Genomic DNA, 26,388 nt, shown 5'->3' with positions numbered 1-26,388 from the left:
ATTTGCAGAATGTAAAGGACTGCACTGCCCCTATAAATTTAAAACAAGTTCAGCTGCATTCACACAAAATCGGTGGTTGAGGCGCTTAGCTGCAGGGTTGTGCGGCGGTCCGGGAGTGTCACCTACATCAAACCATCTTTAATCTTTTCAGTAAAGTCAATCTGACAGTGGACTCAAAGCCCACGTTGGAACAGACTTTATTTAGCAGATATTGGGGATGCAACATACAGTAGCAGCGATACAGAAGAGTCAGTGGCGTTTAGGCTTTATAGGCTGGAGGAGGGGGTCAGGAGTCAAATCATCCTCACCACTCACATGGTCAGCTCCTACAAGGAAGAGGGAGAGAGAGACAGAGGAGACAGGGAGAGAAAGGACATTCAAAATGAAACAGGGAAAACCATTATCATGAATAAATAAAATTCACTTGACAACAAAACTATTACAACTGAATTTCCTTCATTAAATTATACCACAAAACATCTTCCCTGCTACTGAAAAGAAGACAAGTCACTCTTGACGCCTCATTTAAATTCCCTGTCAGTATGAGCGGCTCTGTTTTTACACAGCCAACTTTTGCTCATGATATAAAGGCAGCTTCATCTTGCTTTCCACTCCATCCACAGAAAAATCAACTGCGTCACTTAACAACTCTGTTATCTCAATGTGAGTTGCTGCTGCCACCTAGTGGGCATCTAACTGCACTGATGACCTACAGAACTGTAGAGGTTGCTCAGTTACTGGGGAGAAACTCTACTTGTCATTTGTCCTCTGCTCTTTCTCCTTTCCTCCACCCCCTCCTCCTCGATGCACTCCCCGCTCGCTGGCTATGACTCATTATTTTGTTCACCATCTGCCCCCTCCCTCTACCTCTCTCACTACCTCCCCGCACTCCTTCCTCCTCACCATGATAGCATTCACAATGTCATTCTTGTTGTGTTTCAGTGCACGGACGGCCTTGGCTCGTGACACATTGGCCTGAGCCATCACCAGCTCGATATCCCTCTGCTCAAGACCTCCCTCATCCACCTGATGTATAGAGAGAAAAGAGAAAAAGAGAGAGACATAAAGTTAAAGAGACAGTTCACCCCCAAATCAAAATACATGTTTTCCTCTTACCTGTAGTGCTATTTATCAATCTAGATTGGAGATATCAGAGATGTCTGATATAATGGAGCTAGATGGCTCTCTGCTTGTGGTGCTCAAAGCCCCAAAATATGCATTTGAAAAATTTAACAGCAATTTCTCTTTCCAGAAATCATGACTTGGTGACTCAAGATAATTCTTGCTATGAGCAGCTTCATGTTGGAACTATTTTCTTTCTACTGAACTACAATGGCCAACTGTATCACTGCACAGAGGGATGTGTTAGCTAGCTAGCTTACTCAGCATCACTGAGCTAGCAAACAATGCAGCTCAGCCAAAGAGGATACCAATAATGCTTTTACATCGCTCTGTGAGTAGATGCACACTTCCTTCTTTGTGTCAATGCAGTTGGCAGGTGTAGCTCGATAGACAGAAAATAGTTCTTATATAAAACTGCTCACAACAAGGTCTGTGGATTATCTTGAGTAACCGGGTCATAATTTCTGGAAAGAGACATTGCTGTTGAGTTTTTCAAAGTATTTTCTTGGCACCACAAGCCGAGTACTATCTAGTCTAGACTGATATATAGCACTACAAGTACTAGGAAAAATGTGTATCTTTTATTTTGGGGTGAACTGTTCCTTTAATAACAGAATGCTACAACATACTGTGCTGTCATTAGTGGGATAGGTGTTCAGATATAGTTTAGACAGTACAGTAAGTACCTCTTCTTCCTCCTCTTCACTCTCCTCCTTAATGGTGAGACTGGGTGGGACAGGTGGGGCCAAAGGAGAAGAGGTCACAGGCACCTTGAATTTCTCAGCAGCTGCTTTGTGAGCCTGCTGAGATAGGTCCTCAATCTGACAGGAGAGGAGAGGTTGAGAGACAATACATGATCTGAAGCTTAGGCGTGAGAAAGAAAGATAGAAAGAAAGACTTACCTTTGCCTCTCCAAATACGATGTAAATGTCTGATGCGGGGCTTTTGAACACATCTGGTCTGCTGATGACAAACAAGATACTCTTGGACTTCCTAATGGTGATTCTAGTCACACCATGGACCGGCTTCAGACCCAGTTTAGACATGGCCTACGGTATGTACAGCAACAGACAGAGTGACAAAGAAAGACATATTAACACAAATGCTAAACTGTCATATACTCCACTTTATTCATTTATTTATTTTCATACAGCCAGTAGTCTGACCTTGCGGGCCTTCTTCTCACTGCGGCTCTGTTTCGGTCTGTTTAGCCCTTCATCTGCAAAGGAGATAGACTGAAGGGAAAAAAACAAATGTTAATTACTTTACTGTAATAGTCTAACTATGCTAATTTGCCATATGTCAATTTTGCTAATATCACCAAATGTGACTCATCTCATGCACAGTTAGGTTTTCACTGATATTTTACTGATGCCAGATCTGATTTTTCTGCCCATTCACAGGACGAGATGCATTTTATGTTTATAGCTACAGAAGTAAGGGCAATTTGTCTATCATGACTAGCACTGGCTGCCATAAATAAAGAAAAGACCAACGCAAGATCCTTAAATCTTAAACCAGTTACAACACGTGAGTGGGTATTTCTCATGTTTCATGCTCTCCACAGCTTTCCTTTTACCTTGTGATGTCAAGATCTACACATAACACAAGTTATAGTTTTTGGGCTTTCAGTGCAGCCCAGTAGCCAGAAGAAAATGTTGCCATTGTGCATTGCTGCAAAATACTAATACAGTACATTTGTATGGTTCATACATCAAATCAACGTTTCTGAAGTGATGAAGTGTAAGAGCTGACTTGTCATTGGGAGGTTGAAGGGATGATGGATGACGCTGCATCTAGGAAAGATGCCTGCCAGGCTGCAGACCACTGTTTGAGGCCAAAGAAACAACAAGTCATAGCAGTGTTTCCAGCTTCTTTTCAGGCAACAAACGTGGGTGTTAGTGACCTCTTGCTGTTTTTTCAGCAGCTTTTTAAGCAAAAAAAAAAACATCATTGCTTTCCTGCTGGGTTAGTGGCCTGAAAAGTGGTTGTTTTGACCGAGACATTGCTGCTTTCCTGCTGGGATTGTGCCCCTCAAGTGAGGTATATTAAACCAAAACATGATCTTTTCCAAATTATAACCAAGTGTTTTTTTGCCTAAAACTAATCACACATTAACCACAGCATTGTTGAAATTGTAAGATTCAACATATCCACAACGTAATAACCTGCACGTGTCACATATCCGTGGTTTGCAGTAACATACAATGCCAACATTTTTTCTGGCGATTGGGTTGTTCAGTGTGTAAGCAGTGTACCCCTGATTGTGAAATCATTATGACAAGAACTTGAAAAACAAGTTATATTTCTTCACATAATCAATGTTATGTCAAAACAATACACTATAAAGTCTAACATGTTTAAGGTAATAGACAATCTTTCTTACTTATGCTCTCTCTGCCATGCAATACTTGTTACAGAGGGGGTTAAAAAAGATATCAGTGTACAGTACAGGAAAAGATGGCATCATGAACACTCACCTGGGGCTCTGATGGTCTCAATGGCTCTGGCTCCTCTAGCTCAGGCACTGACCCCTCGCTCTCAGACTCATTACAGGAAGCCAATATGGAGCCTACACAAACACATAATGAACACACATCCAAGTGCATGTAAGTGAAGGATATCATATCCTTATTGCCATAGAAACTAATCACCATAGTAGAACTAATACGGCCATCAGTGACTCCGTCTCATTAGTGCTATGCTGATGAAGAGTACTCATTAAAAAAACTCATCTACTCAACATCAGGGAATTTAATTAGCCTAAGGAAAATATATTTCATTATGTATCCATACTATATGATTTTTACATTATGTGCAATATGTTATTGGCAAAAACAGGACACTTCATAAGCGGAGTCACTTAAAGCTATTCTGTCATTGTCAATTTATATTCAAATGAATAACAGTAGCTGTGGGTGTGCTATGTAGAAACAGAAAGAGAGATGTAAGGAGACAGAAAGAGAAAAGGGTGGAGTGTATAAGGAGATTCCTGATGCTGTATTGCATTTCCCATGTGAGGTCAGAAACAACTCACAATTGTTTTTGAAGGATAGGTCGATCTCTTCTGCAATCTTGTGGCTGTGGTTGATCGGACAGCCTGACTGTCTGTCGGATATTTGGTGGGCAGAGAAAGGCTGTATTTCCCGTTGATTAGACGGACCAGACTCTCTCTGCATGGCTCCGTTTCTGTTTCCTGCCACTCCTCTGGCCTGGGATCTGTGACCACGCCGAGGCAGTCCATCATCATCCTCACTGTCTGTCTCCTCCTCAGCCAAACTGGGACCTTACAGAGCACACATTAATTGATCATATTTGCATTAGAGAGTTCACATTTGACTTTGTTTTTACAAACATTCTGCTTCTTTTTTAATTGCTTAAAACCAGCAGACTAGGGGAACATGGTGGCCATTTTGATTCTTGATAACAATCCCAACTTCCAAAGCACCCTTTCACTGTTGCCAGAAATGACTGTAACAAAAAGGATAAGGGATTCCTCTGCTATTAATCTAACAAGCCATCATTTCTATACTCACCTCTGCACCTGTCTTGTGTGCTCCACGTGCAGCCTTGCTTGATTTGTTTGTGAGGCTGGATGTTGAGATTAGCCTGAGACTGGGGATGGGAAATAGATTCTGGAACACATGCTGAATCTCCAGTCCCGGGTGCAGGTGAAGACGACTCCTGGGTAGGCTGGGACAGGCTTAACGGCATGGCAGTGGAGAATGAGGGTGAAGAGACACTTGTGGTAGATGTAGTTGATGCAGAAAGGACAACAGTGACCTCTTGGAGGTTCTTGTTAGGAAGAATTTGGGAATCGGAGGCTTGTTGTATTGTGGGGGAGGTAGAGCGAAGCGTAGGGGTGGAGTGGCATATGGACAGTGAAGGCTGTTGCTGGGCTGAGAGGACAGGTTGGGATTCCTGCACAGGTGTGGAAAGATCATCCTCTGGCTCTGTTGAGGCACATGGTAGAGGGGAGGAAGAGGAAACAGGAGAGGGTGAGGAAGACAGTGGAGTCAGGGAGTATGATATGGTGTCATGGGCAGGTGGGCTGTGGCCAGTATCTATGTTGTTGTCATTAATATCCACCATGATTCCCCTCTGACTATCAGGTAGTGGTCTGTTATCAAGCACTTCCTGTTCCTGATGTAATTCTTGGTTCCCTGCCAACCCAGCGTTGAGGTTGTCTGGGATATGTGTGGTAGAATTGCAGTATCCATGACTAGGACTTATGACATCAGGACTGGGACTGTTATCCCTCCGCATCTGTGAACCAAATTGAACTTTGTCTGTCCCAGATGTCCTCTGTTGACAGTCCGATGTTGAAGCTTTGTTGTCTGCCTTTTGGCCTGTCTTCGTTGTAGAACTGTCTGAGACCCCCTTTGACTGTCCATCTGCTGTGGTATTTAATGGAACAGAAGGTTTCTTTGGATCATCAACAGATTCAGGGCTAGAGTCAACATGACTGGCTGTCTGGGATGCCCTGTGTTTGTTCTGCTTCCCTCTCCTCCCCTTCTTAGCAGCAATTGGTTTATCTGTGCAAAGTTCCCCTTTTGGGGTGTGACACGGAAAGTGCTCTGGGCCATTATGTGCAGGAGAGGTTTTTCTTTCCCTTTTGTTCTCATCATCTTTCTCTTCACCTCTCTTTTTTGCTTTCTCTTTCACCTTTTCCTCCTCATCTTCTTCCCCTGAGTTACAAACAACACGTTGCTGTCCTCTAAAGGCATCTTTAGTCTTTGGTTCATCAACAAGTCCGTCAGTCACAGGACTGGCATCACCTTTTCTTTGGCCTTCAGTCTGAGGCTCCACTATCTCTGGTTCTGATGGAGAACCAGTATTTTCCACCTTGTCTTGACAAGCTCTGCTTGGTCTGGATTCATTAGATTTACATTTAGGAGTAAAGGAACCAAAGGATCCATGTAGCAAAGAAAATGCTGTGTTACTCTCTGGAGTGATTGTCTGACACTCTGGACTCGTATGACATCTTGACTTGATTTTATCTGTTGGGCTGAGAGGCTCGTTTGTTGCCACTTTGTCCATGTGAGTTTCAACTAATGGCACTGATATGCCACAGGCCTCGTCCTTAGAGGATTGTGTTTGTTTAGTGTCTGAAGCCTGGTTTACGGAGCTGTCTTTTTGTTCCCCTTCATCAGGCATTGTGTCAGAGAGTTGAGGTGGCATTTCCTCAAGTGGAATATTAGACACAGATTCTCTTACACTGATAGTCACACTTTGGGGTCTCACTTCCTCTGATAGAGCATTCAGACTTCCACACATGGCCACTTCCAAGGAGTTAAAGGCAGAGTCATTGTCATTGTTTGAATTCTTCCATGTGTCTTGTATTAATGTGTCCGTGTTATCGCCATCATTGTCTGGATTTAGATTACTAACATCATCCTCTGGGAATCTGGAGCTTCCATCCTCTCCTCCTCCTGCTTCAGAGATCTCCTCAATTGATCTCCAACAAGCCAAGTTGGACTCAGAAGCTCCCTCTCCTACCAATTCTTCATCTGCCATCCGGTCCCTTTTTCCACACAGACTGTTGTTGTCTTCCTCATCCAGAACAGAACCCAAAACATTATCATAATTTTCGCACACTTCACTGCTCATGTTGGGAACCATGGCCGTCTGTGTGCTTTGGCCCTCTGTGTCACACATGAGCAGACCCTCTGCCTCTAACTCATACCTCTTCCCCAGAGACAGGGAGAGAGACTCCCCTGCTCCCCAGACACCAAAGTCAGCCCCTGATCCTAATCCTAGACCAAACCCCAGGCCCATCCTGTCATTACACCATGCCCCAGATTCAGGACACATCTCCCTGCTCCCACCTCTGCTGTCTGTTTCTGAGTTTTCCCGTTTGGGTGAGATAGCAAGGGGGGAGTGTGGGGATCCAACAGCTCCCAGCGCCCCCTCATCAGTAGTCAGAGTGTTTTCTCTCAGGTTTTCCTGGGCAGAGTCACCAGGGCAGTGGTCAGGGGTCAGGGCCAGATTGTCAGCAAGTTCTGAGATTATCTCTGGAGAGGCAGAAACAGGGATATTACTGGGGTTAGGACTAGGGTCTTTGGGGCAGGAGAGAAGAAGAACACCCTTATTCAAGTCATTGGTGGCAGAATCAAGGCTTCTACACTCCATACTCATTGACTCAGCTGAGGCATTCCCATTCCTCTGGTCAAGCTCAATGTCAGACTCCCTGTGAGTACTGGTCTTACATAAGGCCTTTGCACCTCCAAGCACATCTGCTTTATTGGAGAAAGACTTCGATAATGCAAGTCTACTTACTCCTACAGTCCTGCGGCTTTCTGGCTGATAATGACGAGGCTTGATGAGCAATTTGAAAGAGTCTCTTTCTAGTGGTTCTTCTGTGGGTTCCTCACCTGAATAATCATTGCTCTCTTCCAAATCATCATCTTTTATCTGGGGATTTTCACCAGCCATTTTTTCCAGAAGACCTGAACTGTTAAGGTCTTTTATCTCCTGTGCAGAAGCAGCAGAAGGAGGAGAGGTGTGGAACTCAGCTGCAGGGTCAGGTGGACCACAAATGACAACAGGAGTGGTGGAAAGATTTAAATATGGACTGTCTTTAGGCTGCTCAAGAGGGTTGGAAGAACCAGAGATATCCATCATCTCACTTTCACTACCACTCTCATCCAGGTTGCTGGAGGACTCTGGTTGATGAGACATTGCTTCTGAAGGATCTACTGGTTTGTCTGTGCTCAGTTGTATGTGCAAAGGTTTTGTTTGACCTATTCCACTGGCAGATTCCAGTTCAGTATCTGACTGGGGTTCAGGGGGTGAAGGTTCATCCAGAGGTTTGGGTTCTGTATTGTTGCCTTTGGGGTTGGTAGCGATGGATTCAGAAAGACAAGTGGTTTGGGGCTGATCCACAAGTTCCTCTGTGCTCGGTTGTGTGTGCATAGGTTCAGTTTGACCTGTTTTAGTCGTAGACCCCTGTTCTGGTTCTGTTTGGACTCCTGTTAGTTCAACTGCATCCACTGGTGTGGGTTCGAGTGATTGTGCATGCCTCTCAGTGCTGTATAGACGTTCGTCTTCTTCCCCGTTATAGGAGGCAGAATCTAATGAGTCATCTGTATCGTCTTGGAAACAGAAAGATTCGTCCAACCCCTCATTGATAGATGTCTCTGAAAGTGAATGAAGGAAGGACGCTGAGCTGTCCTCATCTGTAGGATCCTCTACTGCTTTGCTGTCACAGTCCTCATCATCCTCTTCCTGCTCTCCTTCTTCCCCCTCCTCCTCCTCCTCTACCACTTTCACCTCTACCTTAGCTTCCTCACTTGCCTCATCATGGTCATCATCTTCATTATTTTCATCATCATCATCATCACCATCAGCAGCACCATTAGCATTGCCATCACCCTCATCATCATAATCATAATCATCATCATCCTCTTCGTCATCATCATCGTCATCTTCGACATCTGCTTCCTCTTCTCCTGCTGCGTAAGCATTAACATCCTTGCCTTCATTTCTGTCATTATCCTCTCCTATATCATTCTCATCTTCTGTGGGGAAGAGGGTGATTTCCATTGAATCGGCCTTAAAGATAAGGCTAGTGTGGAGGGGAAAAGAAATAAGGGAGGCAGGGATCATCCTTTCCTCCTCTGGTATATCATCAGTGCAGGCTGCTTGGGAGAGCATGAAAGAACTGTGGCTGAGCCTACCAAAGGCTCCAGGACAGAAGGCATCCAGGGGGCTAACAGGTGAGTCAGGGCTAAGGCTAGATGAGGCCATGGTCATGCTCTCTGTGTCTGGGGTCAAGGCAGTGGAGGGTAGTTCTGGGTGGTCATCCATCTGTCCATAATGTTCCTCTGATATACATGCATCCAGTTGCAGTTTCAGGCCTGTCTGCATGGGTCTAGAGTACCCCGCTCTCCCTGCTACAGCCTCTTCCAGTGGGCAGAGTGAGCTTTCAGACTCTCCCCCATCTTCCTGGGAATCACTGCTACGGCTGCTACTGCTCCTCAGGGGGGATGAATCCTCAGTCACCCAGCAAGGACGGCAACTTTCTCTGGAAACCTTTATCTCTTCCCCTTTTAGAGCCTCTTCCTCCTCGAGGATCACTGTTCCTGTTATACCCATCCGTGAATTCATGACAAAATCCTCAGGACGGTACAGGCAGAAGTCTCCTGTCCTTTCCTCCTCCCGTTCTGGACCTGCTCGTCCCTTTTCTTCCCCAACTTCATCTCCAATTTCTGATAAGGAACCTACAAAGCAAGCAGGGGCCTCCTGTGTTTCTTCTGTGAGAAGCAGGTTGGGAGAAGTGGAGGGGGAGGTGGAAGATGTGTAAGAGGAGGTCCAGCTGCCTCCCTCCGCTGTGATATAAGAGCCAGAGGGAGAGGTGAGAGGGGAACAGAGGTCCTCGCTGTCTGAGGGAGAGCCAGGGGAGAGTGGGCATGCTGGAGAGCCAGGATATGAATGATGTTTAAGGTGTGAAGAGCGGGAGGCCATCTTTATTGGGGTGGAAGGGGCAGTATAGTACAGGTCAGGGTCAAGAGATGAGGGCACACCTACTCGTAGTGGGTCGACAGCGTAAGCCGGCTCAGAGAAGGACAAAGCAACTGGACAGGCCAGCTCAGAAACAGGAAGGGAAGGCACTTCGTCAAGAGAAAGGGTTTGATCCTCTTCCTGGTTGTCTTTTAAATTGTCATCTGTTGCAATTTGCTCTTGGGAGGAGGCAGAAGGACATGGAGGGTTCTGAAAAGGGGAAGGGAGTGTGGTTGGAGGCTGCACAGGGTCTATTTGCTGATCCTGCTGTTTTGGGGAGCTTTGGGCTTGGTTTTCCTCTTTGCTGGTTTCCAGCTGGGTCTCTTTTGCTTGTGACTGAGGACCTGAAAAGCTTGGAATAGGTGGCAAAGGGATAGCCTGACCACTTGGCTCAGCGATGGGGGTCGTTTTTCGGATTTCTGTTGTTTTGAGCAGTGTCTCTTGACCCATCACCACCCGTGCATCAATGGTCTGTGGCTCTTGATAGTCACTCTCCACCTCAGAACCAGTCAGGACCTGGGAATAAGACATTAAACATAAAGTTCACATCAGTTAACCGATAAAATGCATCTGATGGCATAACTTCTGTAAAATTGCACACATGCTCATACATACAAAACACATACCTTGATTCTCTCCATCTTAACAGGGACATGGCGGCCACACGGTCCATGACCACCTAACTTTCCAGACAGTCTGGGTGTGTTGTTGCGATGGTCAGAGCCTTCAGGTTGAGGTCTTGGAGTACCAGAGGAGTTAGGTGTTGCATGAAATAGACGCGGTCCAAATGGAGAGGTGCATGCTGGGAGTAGCTTCTGAGGAGTACTGGGAGAGGGGCTAGAACCACTGTCACTAGGGGAGGAGCCACTGTCGCTAGGGGTGGAGTCAGTAGACGGGTGTCTGGTCATGTCTGAAAAACATAAAAAGCAATGCAAATACAAGAGTTCAAAAAAAGAAAAGCAGCAGCTGCCTCAAAGTCTTGAATTAAATAAACTATCTATCAGATTTACGGAATATTTTAACTGTAATAAGTCATCAGCAAAGCAGTGAGACCAATCGAGCTGTCTGAATTATCTCAGTACCATGACACTAGACATGATGTGGAAGGCTACGCCTCCTTTATTGTACAATAATAGACTTTTTATCCCTTGAGTTGAACTTTACTTTTGTGTTCCCACACACTCAGAGACAGAGCTCCAAAAAATGTCACCAAAATGCCAGTCAGGAGATTAACCAAATAGCACGCAGCTTTGTGTGTTACTCTGACACTGCAAATGGCTTTGAGAAGCAAAACAATCAGCAAGAATAAAAGCAAAGACTAGCAGGATGTTTTGCTGTTGGAGATGGATTTTGTTTAAAGTTTCTGAAACCGATCAATCCTGCCTTTAGTTTTCTACCTTAAGGCTGGACTCAAAACATGGATGTGGAAAACAAAGCTTCTCTACATACACTACAGTATCTTACTTGACCTCTCCAAGTTTCTCTGTCTGTCTTTCTCCTTCAGTATCAACATGCACAATTGCACAATTAGCCAGTGGCAAGAGGAACAGTCATTGAATTACAGTGTTCTCTGTCCTCTTGTCCTTCTAGACCATGCTATCATCTTCATAACTGTCATCTGGAATGGAGAAACCACTGAGATGAAATGACAGGATGAATCCAAGAAATGGGGTCAGGGGTGAGTGCAGGGAGTCTTGTGTATGAGTGAGAAAGAGAAAACAAGAAGACGGAGAAGAGGGAATTAAAGACTGTATTCTTCATTTGATTCTTTTTATAAAAAAAAAAGATATGGTTATGTCAGATTGATTACCATAATACAAAAGTGTACATTCACTGAAATATCCCTGAAGGATGTAAAGTATCCTCTGTCTCTGTAGCACACACGGAGGGAACAGAACCTTCATTTGCTCTCTTAACTGGGCCATTGCCACGGTGACCTCAATCCACATGCTGATTGGCCATTATAACACACAAGTGGCTCAGCTCGGTGCCAGCCACAAACACACTCACCCTGACAAACACGTACACACACACACACACACACACACACACTCTTGCTCTGCCAGGAACCTAGATATCACTTACTAATTCACTCTCTGTTCTGCATCCCCTCCTTTGTCTCACTCTCAAAATTCCTCCCTAAACCTATCTAATCCTCACTGCATTATATATATACAGAGAGAGAACTACATGTAGCTACCTCCCCTTTGTTCACTTTTTGTTGTGTCTCTCAGCTCCCTTCTCTCGCCTCCATGTTCTCTTTTTTCTCTGCACATAGTATATCTCCTCCCTCGCTGCTCTCCTGCCCTGCCTGTGGTGGTGGCAGATGCACTCATCAGCATTTAGCAGCCCTGCTCCAATAATAAGCTCTAGGTGTGTTTGTGTGCATGCTGAGTCATGTATCAGAGACTAAAACCTGCCACTAATCAGAAAGATGCACATGTAAGCACAAAAGCCAACGCCTGCTCTGCACTTACATGTACAGTACAGCCTAATGTGGCTAATGTGATTGTTTCCTCCTGGATGGCCTAAAAAAAGGCACCCAGCTTTAGTGACCACGTGCGCAAGCGAACAAAAACCAATGATTAATCCATATCTGACTTATATAAAATTACACCAAACAACAGCATGTTAAACACACTCAGAAAAACAATATCTGTCTCCATAAAATGCGAGGCATTGGGATCACATGTGAGAGCTGCACACTGCTGGAGCTACTGTTTTGCTAGGCTGCTAAATGAGCCAGTGACACGTATTATTTCTGCTAGCATAACTGCCAGTCTCCGTCTCTTAGCTGCAGACTCACTGCTGCAAATAGTCTGTGGATGTGTGCCTCTCTTCCCCTCCCTGGCCCAGCCTGTGAGTCTCCTCTGGGAGGATGCAGTGAAATCGAGCACCCGGCTTGCCATACGGCCACAGGCCGCAGCAAGCTGAGCAGACTGGAGCTGCGTCACAGAGGCTGCAGCGCTGGCCTGTCAGCCCCAAGGGGAGCCTCTATTTCATCTAGTGCTCAGATTGAGCCTTGAAGAAGAGACACCCCAAAAGTCTCATACGCTTCTTTGTCTTTCTCCATAAGCCTCCCCTACAGTCGTTATTAATCCTCCAACCTCTGGTTTTGCATCAAGTATGTGCCAGAATACAACTATAATAGTATAACTAGAGCATCCGACAATCCTCTCTCCTCCCTCTCTTCCCAAGATTCAGGCCAAGAAAGCTTAAAATAATTCCAAGCCTAAGAACAGATCATGGCAATGATGAAGTTAAAGCAAACCACTGTAAACTACTTACTCCCAGCAGAGAGGAGGCAGAGAGTTTCCGTAATAGCCGTTAAGGTTATCCATCATAACTGTCAGGCATCTACAACAATATACACTGTGCTCGTGAAAGCTTTATTGTGTACAGTAACTGTGAGAGACACAGTGGTCACAAGAGTTTGTTACAATGACGACATTCTCACTCTATTATTGCCTGACTGCAATTAAAGGGACATTAATAAAATCTCGACCCTCCCAATCTCTCATCTGCACTGACACAACATTATCTACTTCTATCTCTCTCTTCTTATTCTCACTGTTCTACAGTCACAGACACACAGCAGCAACACGGGCAGTAGCTGACGAGATTTGTTATAAAAGCTCTCTTGCTTGTGCGGTTGTGTTTGTGTGTTCCTACAGAGTGCTTCCATGCTGCTGTGTCATGTTCCTGCTGAGGCTGGGGGAAGGGAGGAACCACTCTACGCTGCCCTTACAGCTCACAGAATTACTGGGGAGATGAGGATGCAGATGGGGTGGCACCGGGGCTAAAGATGGGGCAGCGGGACAAGGGGTGAGGAGGCAAGGGTTAGGGTGGGAGAGGATGGGGGCTGTAACACAAAGGTTTTGAAAGTCATTTAGACGAGAGAGAGGTGGGCTGGGAGTTGACAGGTCTGGGGTGGAGGCTTTAGGGAGGCTGCTAATAGCTGGGAGCTGGAGGGGAAAACAACATGCGGTTCAGTGAGGAGGCTAACATGCAGCTGAATTACAGCTTGCTGCACATGTCAGCAGACACAAATGACTCCACATTACAGTTTCAAAGCAGATAGTGTTTACCTAAGTCACATTATCACTAGCCCAGCAGTCTGTATCTGCCATGCTTCCTATCCTGCTAACTCCCCTCATACCCTAATCTATTTAGCACTACTTCCTCTACACTATCCTCACCCTCTTCCCTTGATTATGTCCTTGTCTCTGTCTTCGATCGCATCCCCCCTGCTTTATTAGCTCATCCTCCCCATCTCCATCTCCATCCCCAACCCCAGATGTCCTACCTGGTCCAGGGAGCCCTGTCTCCTCAGCTCCCTGCTCTGGATGTTTGTCGGTGGGGACAGATCTGTGAGTGCTCTCCCCCGGCATGCTTCTCGCTGGCTCTCTTTGGCTCTGACGCAACAATAAACCATACAGCTGGAACAGACAAGGTGAACAGAGAGAGGGAGTGAGAGAGTGAGTGTGGAGAGGGGGAAAGAAGAAGAAGAAGAAGAAGAAGGGGAGGGGAGAGGAGGGGGCCTGAATGCTCAGCGACCCAACACTCAGATCTCCCCTGCAGCACGTGTCTGTCTGTGTGTGCGTGTGTGTTTGTGTATGAGACAGAATGAGACAGACAGAGAGAGAAAGAATGAGAGTGAGAGATGGGAGTGTACGCTGGTTTCTCTCTGTGGTGCAGCACGGAGATGCTGCTGCTGTGGGCGTCTGTTTTAGAGCCTCATGATCCAGTTCATCTGAATATGTGTATATGTGTGTGTGTGAGTGTGTGTGTGTGTAGATTCTGAGAGTGAGCTGCAGTATCCTCTCTTGATGCCCAATTCCTGCTTCCCTTCCTCCCTCCCTTCCTCCCTCCCATCCTTCCTCCCTGTATCTCTCTGCCCCTCCTTCTCTCTCAGCCAAGCTATGACTGGATCTTGGGGGATGATGTCAGCAGATTTCCACTGCTCTCTCTCAGTGCTGCCCTCAACCTTGAAGGAAAGGACCAGTACTGTAAAAACAAGGGGAAGATGGAGAAATCGAGCAAAGGAGGGGGATTCAAGGAAAACAAAACCAACAGTGGAGGGAAAGAGAAACAGAAAACACAAGCAATTAAAAGGGCAGAAAAAACACCTAAAAGTACACAGCTAATAATTACACCATCTGCCTCCTGCTCTGATTGTGTCCCCGAGGAATCGACAAGGAGACGTTTCCCCCGAGGGTGAGCTGTAGCATCTGTTTGTGCCCTCCATTTTACCCTCTTCTCCAGCACGCTCCTGATTTTCTTTACTTTTCCAGATAAAAAAAAAAAGTGAGGGTATAAAAAAGATAGAAGGAATGCAAGAGGGGGCGGCAGCACTGAGCCAGATGATCAGCAATGGTAGTTTCTATGGCAACCTAAAACTTCCCATGATAGATTGCCAGCTCAGCAGAAGTGCTGCTCTACTGGATAATGTCTAAAAGCCTCCATGCAACCCAGTTGACCTTAACAAATATAGCTGCTGATAAACTTACAGCTTAAAAAAAGAAGAGAGGGGTGTTTGTGAGATCTCAACTGGCATCATCACCTCAACTGTAGGTGTCCCTCTCACTTCTCAGGTGTCACTCAGATGCAGATGCACTGTTTATTTTATGTATTAAGCAGCAATTAAGCTTTATTGTCACTGTGCAGTCCTGTTCATCAGCCTTGCGTGAACACATCGGCTGCACCTGCACACTGCTAACCCATCAGACAGGAGATAGTACGACCAAGGAGTTCAATACAAGAAGTGCTAGCTTGGCTCTCTGTCATCAGTCCATCTATTGATCCATTAATCCCTGAACATTGGGAAGAATGAGGTAAGCACCATGGCCCCAAGTCACATGATGAGTTACCGGAGTAACAGTTCATTTTCATGTTTGTCATTTCCTGTTACCTAATTTGCCACTCTGGTTCTGTATTGTTCTGTCTCCCTCCCTGTTGAACTCATCTGCTCTCTTCTGCTCTCTGGCTTGCATTTGTCGGTCTTTTTCCCCTCTGATGTCAGAGTGCGGCTGCCGCCCGTGATGTTGTGTAAGCAGTTTCGGGGGTCAGCAAAGTGTTTATCTGTGAATGTAATAATGCTGTTGCTCTTTTAACACACACAAATTGAGGATGGAATTTAAAATGATCCAATAAAATTTAAGAGAAATCAAAGAAATTTAATGTGTAGAAATTAATTCACTACCCAAACTTGCTAATATTTAATCATCTTAACTAAATTTGAACTGATATAAAGTAAAATAAAAGTACTGGATGAACAAGACAATAAACTGGTTGTCATTTTTGTCAGCAAAGTTGTGAGAAGACTGTTCTGTTCTGATCTAATAAATGTTTGCTAATAATACTGTCACACTCACACACACCAGTATGCCAGAGAGGTGTGGCACCAGCTGTTACATGTGAAATTAAGCATATACTATCTGAATACCACACCAAATATAATTGGCTGCAACAGACCACAGTCTGTACTCTCAACATCCTGAATCTGAAAACGACAGGGCATATAGTCGACCTAAATATTAAAAGACAAAACAGAAAGAAAACTGGCAGTAAAACTATTTATTCCATTACAAGATGACACACATTCACAAGATAATTAAGTTATTCCAATCTATTCACATGCCAATATTAAGCGCAATGTTTTGGCCAAGAATACAAACGGCCTGTTTTGACATGTCACCCGCAGATGCAAAGACTTGGTCGATCAGATCATTCCTACAGCAGGACTCACTGTTGTGTTTATTTCGGTCTCTCTTTCTGGCTCCAAAACTCCTAGCTCGTCATCACCATGGAAACAGGGAAAGCCCCACACGTTGCCAAGGGAACCAGAGTGAAAATATGACTTTCTTTCTTTCTTTTTTTTTCATCCTGACAAAGTATGAGAGAGCTTTTCTGCAATGCTGCTCAGTTCTGAGTGTGAACGTGGGTGTGCGTGTGTATTCCCCGTGGTCTCATTTGGTTGGGAAAGCTCAGATTTAGCTGAGTCTGCAAATTTGCCCGTGACTGATCGCTTCACTTGGCCATGTCCTCAGCCACGGCCTTCCCTATTTTATCCTTCAGGTACGCCAGTTTCTGCCAGTCTGTCTTCAGCTCCAGCCACTCGTAATAGGGCACCTGAAAGAGGACAAAAAGGGTGGATTTGAAAACAATACAAGTACCTTCTGATTACCAATAAGTGCAACTCGTTTTATTATCATGTATTCACAGATTGTAAATGCTGGTTTTCAATCTCAGGGACACACAGTTGCCCAGTTAACACATCCTGCAGCAATGCAAACCTGAGAGGCAAGTGATGCTACTATTGGCTAAGGAGAGTGTCCTAGATGAGAGAGCGCTTGGATTGGCCTAGATGAGACAGAGCTGCGGCAGGAGCTCTATTTATACCACAGACTGCAGCGGAACCCACCTGACTCTCAGCTTTACCAAAGTATTGGGCCCATTGTTTGCATGGCCTTAGACTGTCAGGTACAGCAGCAGCAGCAGCGCCGCTTCTCTGCCTCTGTTCATTTGAATATTACTCACTATCACAGCAAACACAACACACCATAAAATTCCTTCTGCAATTAGTGAGTGTGTAAAAAAATGAAAGCTGAAGAACAAATAGCTCATCACACTGTATTTGCAGGGATAGAGAAAAGTAGTGAAGTAACTACACTACACTGCCACAAAGAGGGGCTTCTCCTACCTCTCCTCACCTCAACTATGATGAAGCCAGCCAACTGGAGATGCCGTTTCATCATGGCAAACCGTCCCAGAAGGTCTCTACTCTTTGAGCCAAAGTTTGGAAATTCCCAGGCCAAGAAAGCAAGCCTAAAAAAAACAGATAGAGATGAGTAGAACACAGAGCTTAATAACGTTAGACAGATAGAGCAAAAGAAAAACTGATGCAACAGTCCAAAGGAGAGAAAAGCCATAAATAAATCTTTAACATCCCAAGCCCACAGGATTCTCCCGCTATGACTCACCGCTGTGCCCCTGCAGGTAAAGCCTGGTCTCCTCGCCCGCTGGGAAGATGAGGGGCTTTCAGCGTCGACATGTCAACTGGTTTGTTGTCACAATCCACTACCAGCTCACCATCTGATCGGAAAAGGGCATTTCAATTGTAAGAAAGCTCTCTGGCTGAATGAACACTCTTTCACCTTTACAGAGAGATGTGGCAAATGTTGCTTTGAGTGTGCAAGTCTTGTAATAAAAGGAAGTGTGACATGTATGTGATGTCAATGTATATACATAGGCCACTCTTACCAATAGTCCATCCATAAACAGTGTCAACCCCAGTGCAAAGGGCCTCTGTCCTCCCACCCACCAGACTCGATAAAGCCCTTCTTAGACCGGTCTGCAGCGGGGTGAGGGGCGAACTTCTGACTGGGGCAGGCAGGTCACTTGGGGAGGATGGAGTATCTGAGGAAGCTGGATGCTCTAAGCGGAGAGTAGCAGCAATGTGGAGCTGCTTAAGGCGATAGTTCTCCACTCGAGTTCGACTACCCACTACAGACAGAAAAAAAAAATCACAAAAGCAGAGTGAGTACTGCAATGACATCAGTGCTTTTCAAAACCATTTTGTTTTAGTAAAATCTGTGAGACAACGGGATTAATGCGCCTGTCTAACCAGATGTGTATTGGTGCTGCACTGCCATCTACTGGGTCACAGTGGTATGTCAGCTCAGAAGACACAGCATTTTGTGATGTTAAAACCATGCAAACAAGTCACATCATTTTATGGTCCCAACAAAAATATCACCAACTCTTTGGCCTAATAACTTATGATGACATGGGAATAATAATGTAATATAAAAGTGTTGGCTAATTCAACCAAGCTCATTTAACTGTAATATACACATATATATCACTGTGGGTCTGAGAAAAGTGGGAAAAGCATGGCAAAATGTAAATTTCCAACATCCTCAAACAAGGACATTCTTATTGTAACTAATTACCTGTTATTAATAGTGCTAATTTAGTCATAATATATATAATTTGTTGTTTTTAAATGACTTAACAGGGTATGAGAATATACTATATTTTTCTTGGCCTGAAACTAAAGGATGTTTTTATCATGGATTAATAAAGCCATTATTTTTCTGATTTCCTAATTAGATGTTAAACTGCTGATTCTTTATGAAAACAAGTTAGAGAACACACTTGCATGGGGGCAGTTAAACCACGTGCCTGAACTACTTTCACCAGCCTCTCCTGGTTTTAGAGGAGCAGGTGCTCTGAACTGCTGACAGTATTATGCTGTGATATGTGTGACCATAACAGTACCAATATAGAGTGGGAATCTGCTAGGCTTGGGCAGTTTCTATTTTTCATACTTTCAGACCTTCATGACATTTCATGGAGGTATATGATAGATAAGTGTTGTCAAAAATATTGATTTGTTGATACACAATGTCTATTCTCAATATTCAAAACGGTTTTAATGCTATTTTTTTGCAATATCGATACACCACTCTCTCTTATGGTTAATATTTACTATAGTCATTCTGCTGTTCTCTGCTTCTGACCAAGAAAAGACAAGTCATTGTTATGTTATAGCCTTGTTATTTTTATCCTCTACGTCAATTTTCCCTGTGCTATCAGAAACTGAGCATAGCGTTAGTTCAGGCAGGACATGATGTCAAGCTCAGCTCACATCCCAGCGACATCAGCTGATCTCAAACAGCCCAATCAACTGATGGATCAGCTGATTGATGCAAGCTGATCGATCACAGGATTCCTTTCTATGCAACCAATTGGCTAATCTCATTCAGGGCGCCCTATTTAAACTGCTCTGGCCTGCCAAATGTTGCTGCTTCCTCTGCAAGCTGCTTTGCAACCAACCTCCACCCCAGCTCCTTCTTTTGATGCTTTGTCTGACTTATTAATGTCATTTCTGTTTGCCATTGATGCTCTGTTCTGTTCCTGGGGGTCTTTGCTGCTGCTCTCCCTGCCTTAGGCTTTCCATGAAGGCGCATGGAAGGGCAGGGAGGTTTGCTCTCTCTGACTCAGGCTTTCCTTGTTTGCACATGGAAGGGCAGAGAGGTGTGCTCTCTCTGTCTTGAGGCTTTCCACATAAGCACTTAGAAGGGGCTTTCTGTGTAGGCCCAAGGAAAGGCAGAGAGGCCCCAGAACAGAGCCATACCGCCAAATATAATACTGCAAATAGAAAAGTTTGACTAAAGTGGTTCTTACTGAAATTGTATTTAATAACAGTATTTTTCAAGTTATTGTATCAAAGTTAGAATTTTCAACATCTTGACAACACTACACTACACTACACTTTCTCCTAGGGTGGCAAAGGCATGACAGCCCTCTGATTGGCCAGTACTCGTTGACTTCATTAGTGAGACTGGTTATGTTTAGGCAACTGGAGTGAGACTGGTTAGAGTAAAAATGTCAGGGTGAGCCAGTCAGAGGCAGAGAAAGGCAGAGTGGGACGGGTCACGCCTTCATTATCTGAAAAATAAATGTGCATATATAATGGTATTTGTAGGTTCCACCATCTCTAGCTAAAAAATATACAAAATAAACTCACAAAATGTCAAGAAAGGAAATATTCTTACATCTGTTTTCCTTATTAAACAGAAACAACTATACACATTCTAAATTCAAGTTTCTCTTTTATCCAACTAAAACTAACCTAACTGCCTTGTTAACTCATCTTAAACACACTTAATTCAAACTCGACAAAAACATAATAAAACTTTAATTCTCCATGTAAGATGTGACAATATGCAGGCTCTACAGGCTAGTTTTTCCCGCTGTCTCTCTCTGCTGTTGCTAGCCAGTTGTTTACAGTCCCGTAACGTTATCCCCGCCACTTAGAGTCGCCATCTTTCTCAGCTCAGCTGCTTGTTCCATCGATAGATACTGACCTCTAGTGGCTCATGCTGTGGACTACATCACCCAAATAAAGCATCTCTGTATCAGTTTTAGTAGAAAGATGAGCTTCTGTGTTTTTGACGGGAATGAAAGTCATACTGTCTTGATTTCTAAATACCCTGGTACTCCATAATACTGTGATACCACCCCAGCCTCGTATTTGCATTTTTATACATTCACTGTTTATTAAAAACAGGAGAGTACAGAGGTAAGTAGTACAGCCGAAGCGTGTGCAAGTGTCTTACTTGACAATTTGGTGATGTGTTTCTGTTCTGTGAGTGGGACAAGATAGCTGGGCTTGGCCTGCTGCAGCACACACAGAGACCAAACCACATCTGTCTGCAAGAAGGGCTCCAGGTCTGCGAGACAGCTCTCCAGCACAGGGTGGACCTTTACACAAAATGGCACACATCGAGAACACATTCAAGGCAGGAAGTAAAAGCAATCACGTAGTCAACAGACTGCCTTTAATAGGATTAGTACCTTGCCATAGAACTCTTCGCCTTTGCTGGGATGGAAGTTCAGTCTGGCAAAAGTCATGAGCAGATTACAGAGCTGAAAGGTGCTGTACTTCTGGCTGTTTGCTGTGTAGTGCTGGTGACAAAGAAATGTACGGAAAGTGCAACACGGTTAATTAGAGATTAAGGACTTTTTAAAATGAACTGAATTAGAGTTGATCTTGGGCGTATGACTGACCTCGGCAAAGGTCTCAAACAGAGGAATGTGGAGCCATTTGAGGAAGCCGAATGATTTAGCACAGCGCGTGACGTCAGTACAGTTGAGCTCGGGGACTCTGGGTAACAACTCCGCAGACATTCGCTGAAATACCTGAGAATGGTTGAAATTCAACTTCCCTGTGGAGGAGCAAAGACAAGATGTTACTGTTAGCATTATACGGCATGTTGTTCAGTTTTATTTATTTATGCTTCATTGAACTGGTATTTACTCTGCTTTTATTGCCCCCCATGTCTGTGTTCAGCTTTTGTCTGTCTTTGTTTTACTTTTACCATAATTGATAGGCTTTGCATCATAATCATTGTTTTTAATCTTGATTTTAGGCTGCTAAGCTCACACCTGACCAGGGACTACAGATGAAAACTAGCTTCCTGGCTAATCCTGGCATGTTTACAGTAATATTTATTAATATGCACTTTCCCTGAGAAATAAATACAATAAAAAAGACAGTGCTTTGATCTGTTCTGACTTGCACTAGACATTAAGCTGTTTATCCATGAGTGTTTTTGACACTAGCCGGGCATAAATAGTGGAATATTTGCTTTTTTTTTTTTTTTAAATTTATTTTAAAGATTTTTTTTTGGGCTTTTGCCTTTAATGGACAGGACAGATTGAAATGGGGTGAGAGAGAGAGGGGATTGACATGCAGCAAAGGGTTGCAAGCCGGAGTCAAACCTGCGACCACTGCAGCGAGGCATCGCCTCTGTACATGGGGCGCCAGCACTATCCACTACACTACCGACGCCCCTAGGAATATTTGCTTTTAACAGATTGTTTTTTGAAACTGACAGACCAGTTCTGACATCAGAGCTTGAATTTTTAGGGCTGAATCCAACTGAATGAAGTACTCAGAGACAGCCCTTTATCTCTGGTCTTGTTTCTCTTGACTAGCTTTTATTCCCTCGCCTGCTTTGAACTTAATCTGCTGTCTCAATTCAAAAGGTAAAAGTACTTTGAGCCAGCAATTCTTAACTGATTGGCTATGGAGAGCTCTCTAGTGGGCTGCAGAGGTACTGCAAATTGGTTGGATTTAATGTTTTTTTTTGGTAATTTACAAAGGTAGTTGTGTTTATATCAAAATGTGTGACTTCACATTAAAAAAACTGAAAAATGTCAAATTAAAATGCATCATTGTAACGACCAGTTACGTTTGAATATCACCACACCACACACATCATCAGGGAGAGACTGAGTTTCACCACTGTTGGATGGCTGGTGTTCCCTCTGATGCAGTAACACAAAATGTATTGGTTTTTGAAATGGAAAAGGGATGTGGGAGACAACCCAGTGCCAGTAAAAGCTCGAAAGCATGTGGTGAGAAAATATGACCCTGAATGCATTAAATTCAGATTCATAATGGCAGGCAGTGACGCTGAGCCAAAAGCACAGGGCGCTGAATGTGGTGAAATCCTGCCAAATGAGGAGCTTAAACCATCAGAGCTTTAGAGATACTTGAACACAAAGCACCCAGGATGTGTTGGGAAGCCAAAATCATCTATATAAAGCAAAGGGCAATCAGATGTGGGCCTGACGTTACACAAGGCTGAGAACCCCTGCTTTAGGTTAACTTAAGATATCTATTTTATGTATCAAGTAAAGAAGGCAAAATGACAGATTTATGCATGCCTTCTGTGTTACTGGACATGTCGTAATCATCAGTGTTATTACCGTATGCAAAAGCCATGTCCAATATCAGGGGAGTTGTGAAGTCTGACGACTGCTTCTGCAGAAGGTAGTAGGACAAAGCTCTGAGCAGCGGGACAGATCTGCGGCCCTGAGCTGCCAAAGATACACAGACTTTGCGGATCTCTTCTGCTGAGAAGCTCTCTGCAAGCTCCAAGGCCTGTGAAACAAACAGACAAGGGCATTACAACAGGGATTACATCATATTCATCTAAAGGTGAATCTAAAGGGTAGATTCATAATGTGTTGTTCAAAGGTGTTTTTCTTGCTCATCTTCTAAGGCATACAGTGTACCCTGTTTTCACGACTGCCCTCCCCAGACTTTAAACATATTCTAGCCTGCATAATTTCACCACATGCTTACATTTTCTACTGTTTCTCCTTTCAGTTATACTATGGTATCACATTCAGATTGCCTCTCCAAGGAATAATGCTCATGTTTTTTTGTTCACTAACATAAAAACAAAAAAATTGAGGCCAATATTGGACTAAGAGATGTGGATTAAGTCATATGGCCACACCCACAAAGAAGCATCATAAAGAATGTGGTGACAGAGACATGTGCTTTCTTTTTCTTGAGAGGCCACTGTGTTTGAATAGGTGTTGTGTTATTGTGGATTTCTGCATTATTTGTTGAATTTGTTGCACTTTAAATGTGTTCTGACTGGCTGCTACCTCGACGAGATCTCTCTTGTAAAGAGATTTTCAATCTCAATGGGACTTTCAGGTTAAATAAAAATTCAACTTAGTTTTGTTTTCCTCTGCTGAGGTTTTGTTGTTTCAGGAGTAAAAAAGAATCCGTTTATTTGTATTGATAGTGTGTTATGTTCAGAGCACACATCTATACTTGCCACATTTGAATACCTGTGTGTGTATGTGGTTACTACATGTATGACAAAACTGTACTGCAAAATGCTAAGCCCTGCAGAGAGAAGATGCAAAAGCCACCAAGTGTTTTTCATTTAAACTATCAGATTATTCAAATGGTGGTTTGTATGTACTGTATTGATGCAAAAAAAAGACATTTAAAAGAGTTCAAAGAGTTTTGCAAGAGATGTGTAATGTTTTGCTGGTATGATGTAAGGTTTTGTAGTTAGTGTGCAGAGTTTTGCAAAATTAGGCTTTAGTTTCAAAGACAGCTCCTGAGCCATCAGAATAAAACTGTAAGCTTTGCTAAATGGTGACAGATGTGTTCTGATTTCTCATACCTTGTCTTCAAGTCTGTCTCTCAAAGTAGGTGACATGAGATGTCCTTTGTGTATCAGTGCACTGATAGTTCTGACATCAGCAATTTCAGTCCAGCGTAGCTCCAGCTGTTTAATCGCAGCATTCACTAATGCCACATCCTGCTGTGCTTCCCTGCTTGCTCCCACATCTACCAGAAAACCCAGATGCTTGCAGGATAGCCTGCGGACTCGCCAGAGAACCTCAGTCTGGATAGAATTGAGTGCTGGATCAGTAGGGGGCACACCCATTACCCAGAAAGCTCGCAAAACAGCCAAAAGATTGCCATTCCACACCAAAGCCACCTGGAAGAAAACCACACACAGGAATCAGAAATTAATCTAAACAGGTGAGCACAGAGGCTTGGATGAGATGTGTGTTTCCATACATCATGACAGCACCAGTCCAACTCTGTATCCAGCTGCCTTACCTGCTGAGATATGAGATTTATCATATCTTGTAGTCTTGAATCTGTCATCAGTTTTGGCAGGCGTTCCTTGGACAGGCCCTTTGTCTTTAGCTCTAACTGAGTCCACATCCTCAGGGCACTGGCAGCTTCATTGCCAGAGTGTCCGTGCTCTTCCCAGGCCAGCAGGACGTCCTCTGGCACAGCTGCCTTTTCCACCAACTCATCCAGCGGGGTGGCCGTAGGTATGTGTACAGCATGTTCTTCCTTGGTAACTGTCCGTCTCTCACACATTGACCTTTCTACAACCCACAGCCAGCCCTGAGCCCTCTGCACCTCTGCAGGCCCGGCCACAGGTGGAGGCAGGCGGGCAACTGCCACAGCAGCTGGAGTCTTGGAGGAGGCTCTGCCCAGCAGACGGGCATATCTGCCCAAGAGGCGGCTGGCCATTTGGTCAGAGAGACAAGACTGTGGAGGCAGGTAGGAGAGGAGAGAGGTTTCTCACAATGCAGCAGCTGGCGTCACCATCCCACAATAAAGCTGAGGGGCCAGAGGTTAAAAGGAGAGGTTACACATCTTTAATTAAGCAACAAGTACATACTGTCAAATGTTCACCTTCGTGTTGACTACACAATATCTCCCTAACCAGGTTCGACACATACAGAGCTCATGGGTAGTGGGCTGTCACCATCGAGGAAGTTGTGTAACCTATAACGCAGGCGCTTACATGAGGTGCACAATGACACTTACGTAGCTAACAAGGTTGACGTTAGCCGTACATTTGTTGTTGCAACCTTGACTGCAACATCTCTCGCATTATCACCGCAATCTTGACAGAACCGGCAACCAGAGAGTTCCTCCTGTCACGTAACGTTAAATCCTGACCTTGTCGCCAAATGGAGAGCTGCTGTGAGACGCAGCTGACCGCCGGCAGCGCCTCATTCCGCCTCCTCTCACTAAACTCAGCTTTACTTACAAAGACAGAGTTCAGACTGAACTCACAGCACCACCAGGTACCACATTCATAAACGACTTACCTATTTTTAAGGACAACTTTGGTGAAGGCTCCTCACATGGAGCTAACTAGCAGAGGGAGTCGCAGAGAAATGACGTCAAGGGACGGTATCATGTGACCCGCGGATGCAGCTGTCATTGGCTAGAAATTGTAGGCTCTTCCTTAAGACTTTGCACTCGCTGATAGAGAATATAATTTAACACCTTAAATTGAGACTTTCCTTAAAGTCCTAGTTAGGGTCTCTTCAGAATAAAATTGGTCGCTCAAAACCTCCTTAGGTCTTCTCCTTAAATCCATTTAAGTATTTATGGTGCTTGTCTTATACTTAACCCTAAGGTACCTCTGACTCTATCTTAACTGCAACATGACCGAGATTATGGCAATAAATGGAAAATAAATGAATATACTTCTGATTTTACACTACACATTTGACTGAATTAATTTCCATTGCAGTTTCTTCCTATAATCATTTTCTGTTTCTGGTGTTTGAGGATCAAATTTACTTTGCAGTCTGTGCTGTCTATGACTGTATTCCTCCAGAAGTATAATCTTCTCCTCCTCTGACCAGTACAGTCTTCTTGTCCTCTTTTCTTCTGCCATTTTTCCACCATCTAACAAGCAAACACACAATCTTCATGGAAACTTTTACAGTTTTAAAATCTCTTTTAACGCAATAAATGATTTAATGTTTTTCCTTAACTAAGGAAACCTTTTAAGGGATTCTGTGCAACTGTCATTCAGCGAAGGAGAAATTAAGCCTTAAGTGTCATACTTAAGGAGAAAAAATGGGGTGTTTTGTGGCTAGATATGGCAGATATAC

At 44.2% G+C, this 26,388-nt stretch overlaps 2 protein-coding genes across 4 annotated transcripts; both read right to left on the bottom strand.

Annotated features, from left to right (window-relative positions):
* Positions 1 to 171: 171 nt before the first annotated feature.
* On the bottom strand, positions 172 to 14,477 carry nacad (NAC alpha domain containing). The gene is made up of 10 exons (XM_033641292.2): positions 13,931 to 14,477; positions 10,251 to 10,534; positions 4,659 to 10,140; positions 4,160 to 4,408; positions 3,603 to 3,694; positions 2,289 to 2,357; positions 2,025 to 2,171; positions 1,809 to 1,943; positions 904 to 1,026; positions 172 to 326 (listed from the first exon to the last, which is right to left on the bottom strand). The coding sequence occupies exons 1-10, from the start codon at positions 14,013 to 14,015 to the stop codon at positions 312 to 314; spliced, it is 6,681 nt and encodes a 2,226-aa protein (XP_033497183.2). The 5' UTR covers positions 14,016 to 14,477; the 3' UTR covers positions 172 to 311.
* A 1,708-nt stretch (positions 14,478 to 16,185) lies between these two features.
* On the bottom strand, positions 16,186 to 25,719 carry tbrg4 (transforming growth factor beta regulator 4). 3 transcript variants are annotated; one of them, XM_033639717.2, is made up of 11 exons: positions 25,591 to 25,719; positions 24,578 to 25,093; positions 24,132 to 24,452; positions 22,909 to 23,083; positions 21,202 to 21,359; positions 20,989 to 21,099; positions 20,751 to 20,895; positions 17,887 to 18,129; positions 17,607 to 17,718; positions 17,327 to 17,451; positions 16,186 to 16,755 (listed from the first exon to the last, which is right to left on the bottom strand). In XM_033639717.2, exons 2-11 carry the CDS (start codon positions 25,001 to 25,003, stop codon positions 16,691 to 16,693), a joined length of 1,881 nt encoding a protein of 626 aa, XP_033495608.2. In that variant the 5' UTR covers positions 25,004 to 25,093; positions 25,591 to 25,719; the 3' UTR covers positions 16,186 to 16,690. The 3 variants fall into 3 exon arrangements, with proteins under 3 accessions (XP_033495608.2, XP_033495609.2, XP_078027890.1); XM_033639718.2 differs by having other exon boundaries at positions 17,337 to 17,451; XM_078171764.1 differs by lacking the exon at positions 25,591 to 25,719 and adding an exon at positions 25,304 to 25,460 and having other exon boundaries at positions 17,337 to 17,451.
* Between the last annotated feature and the right edge of the window lie 669 nt (positions 25,720 to 26,388).

This window comes from Epinephelus lanceolatus, chromosome 10 (assembly GCF_041903045.1).
Source record: "Epinephelus lanceolatus isolate andai-2023 chromosome 10, ASM4190304v1, whole genome shotgun sequence".
Classification (NCBI taxonomy): Eukaryota; Metazoa; Chordata; class Actinopteri; order Perciformes; family Serranidae; genus Epinephelus; species Epinephelus lanceolatus.
Note: the sequence above shows the minus strand (reverse complement) of the source record. Positions and strands in the feature narration are given on the sequence as shown.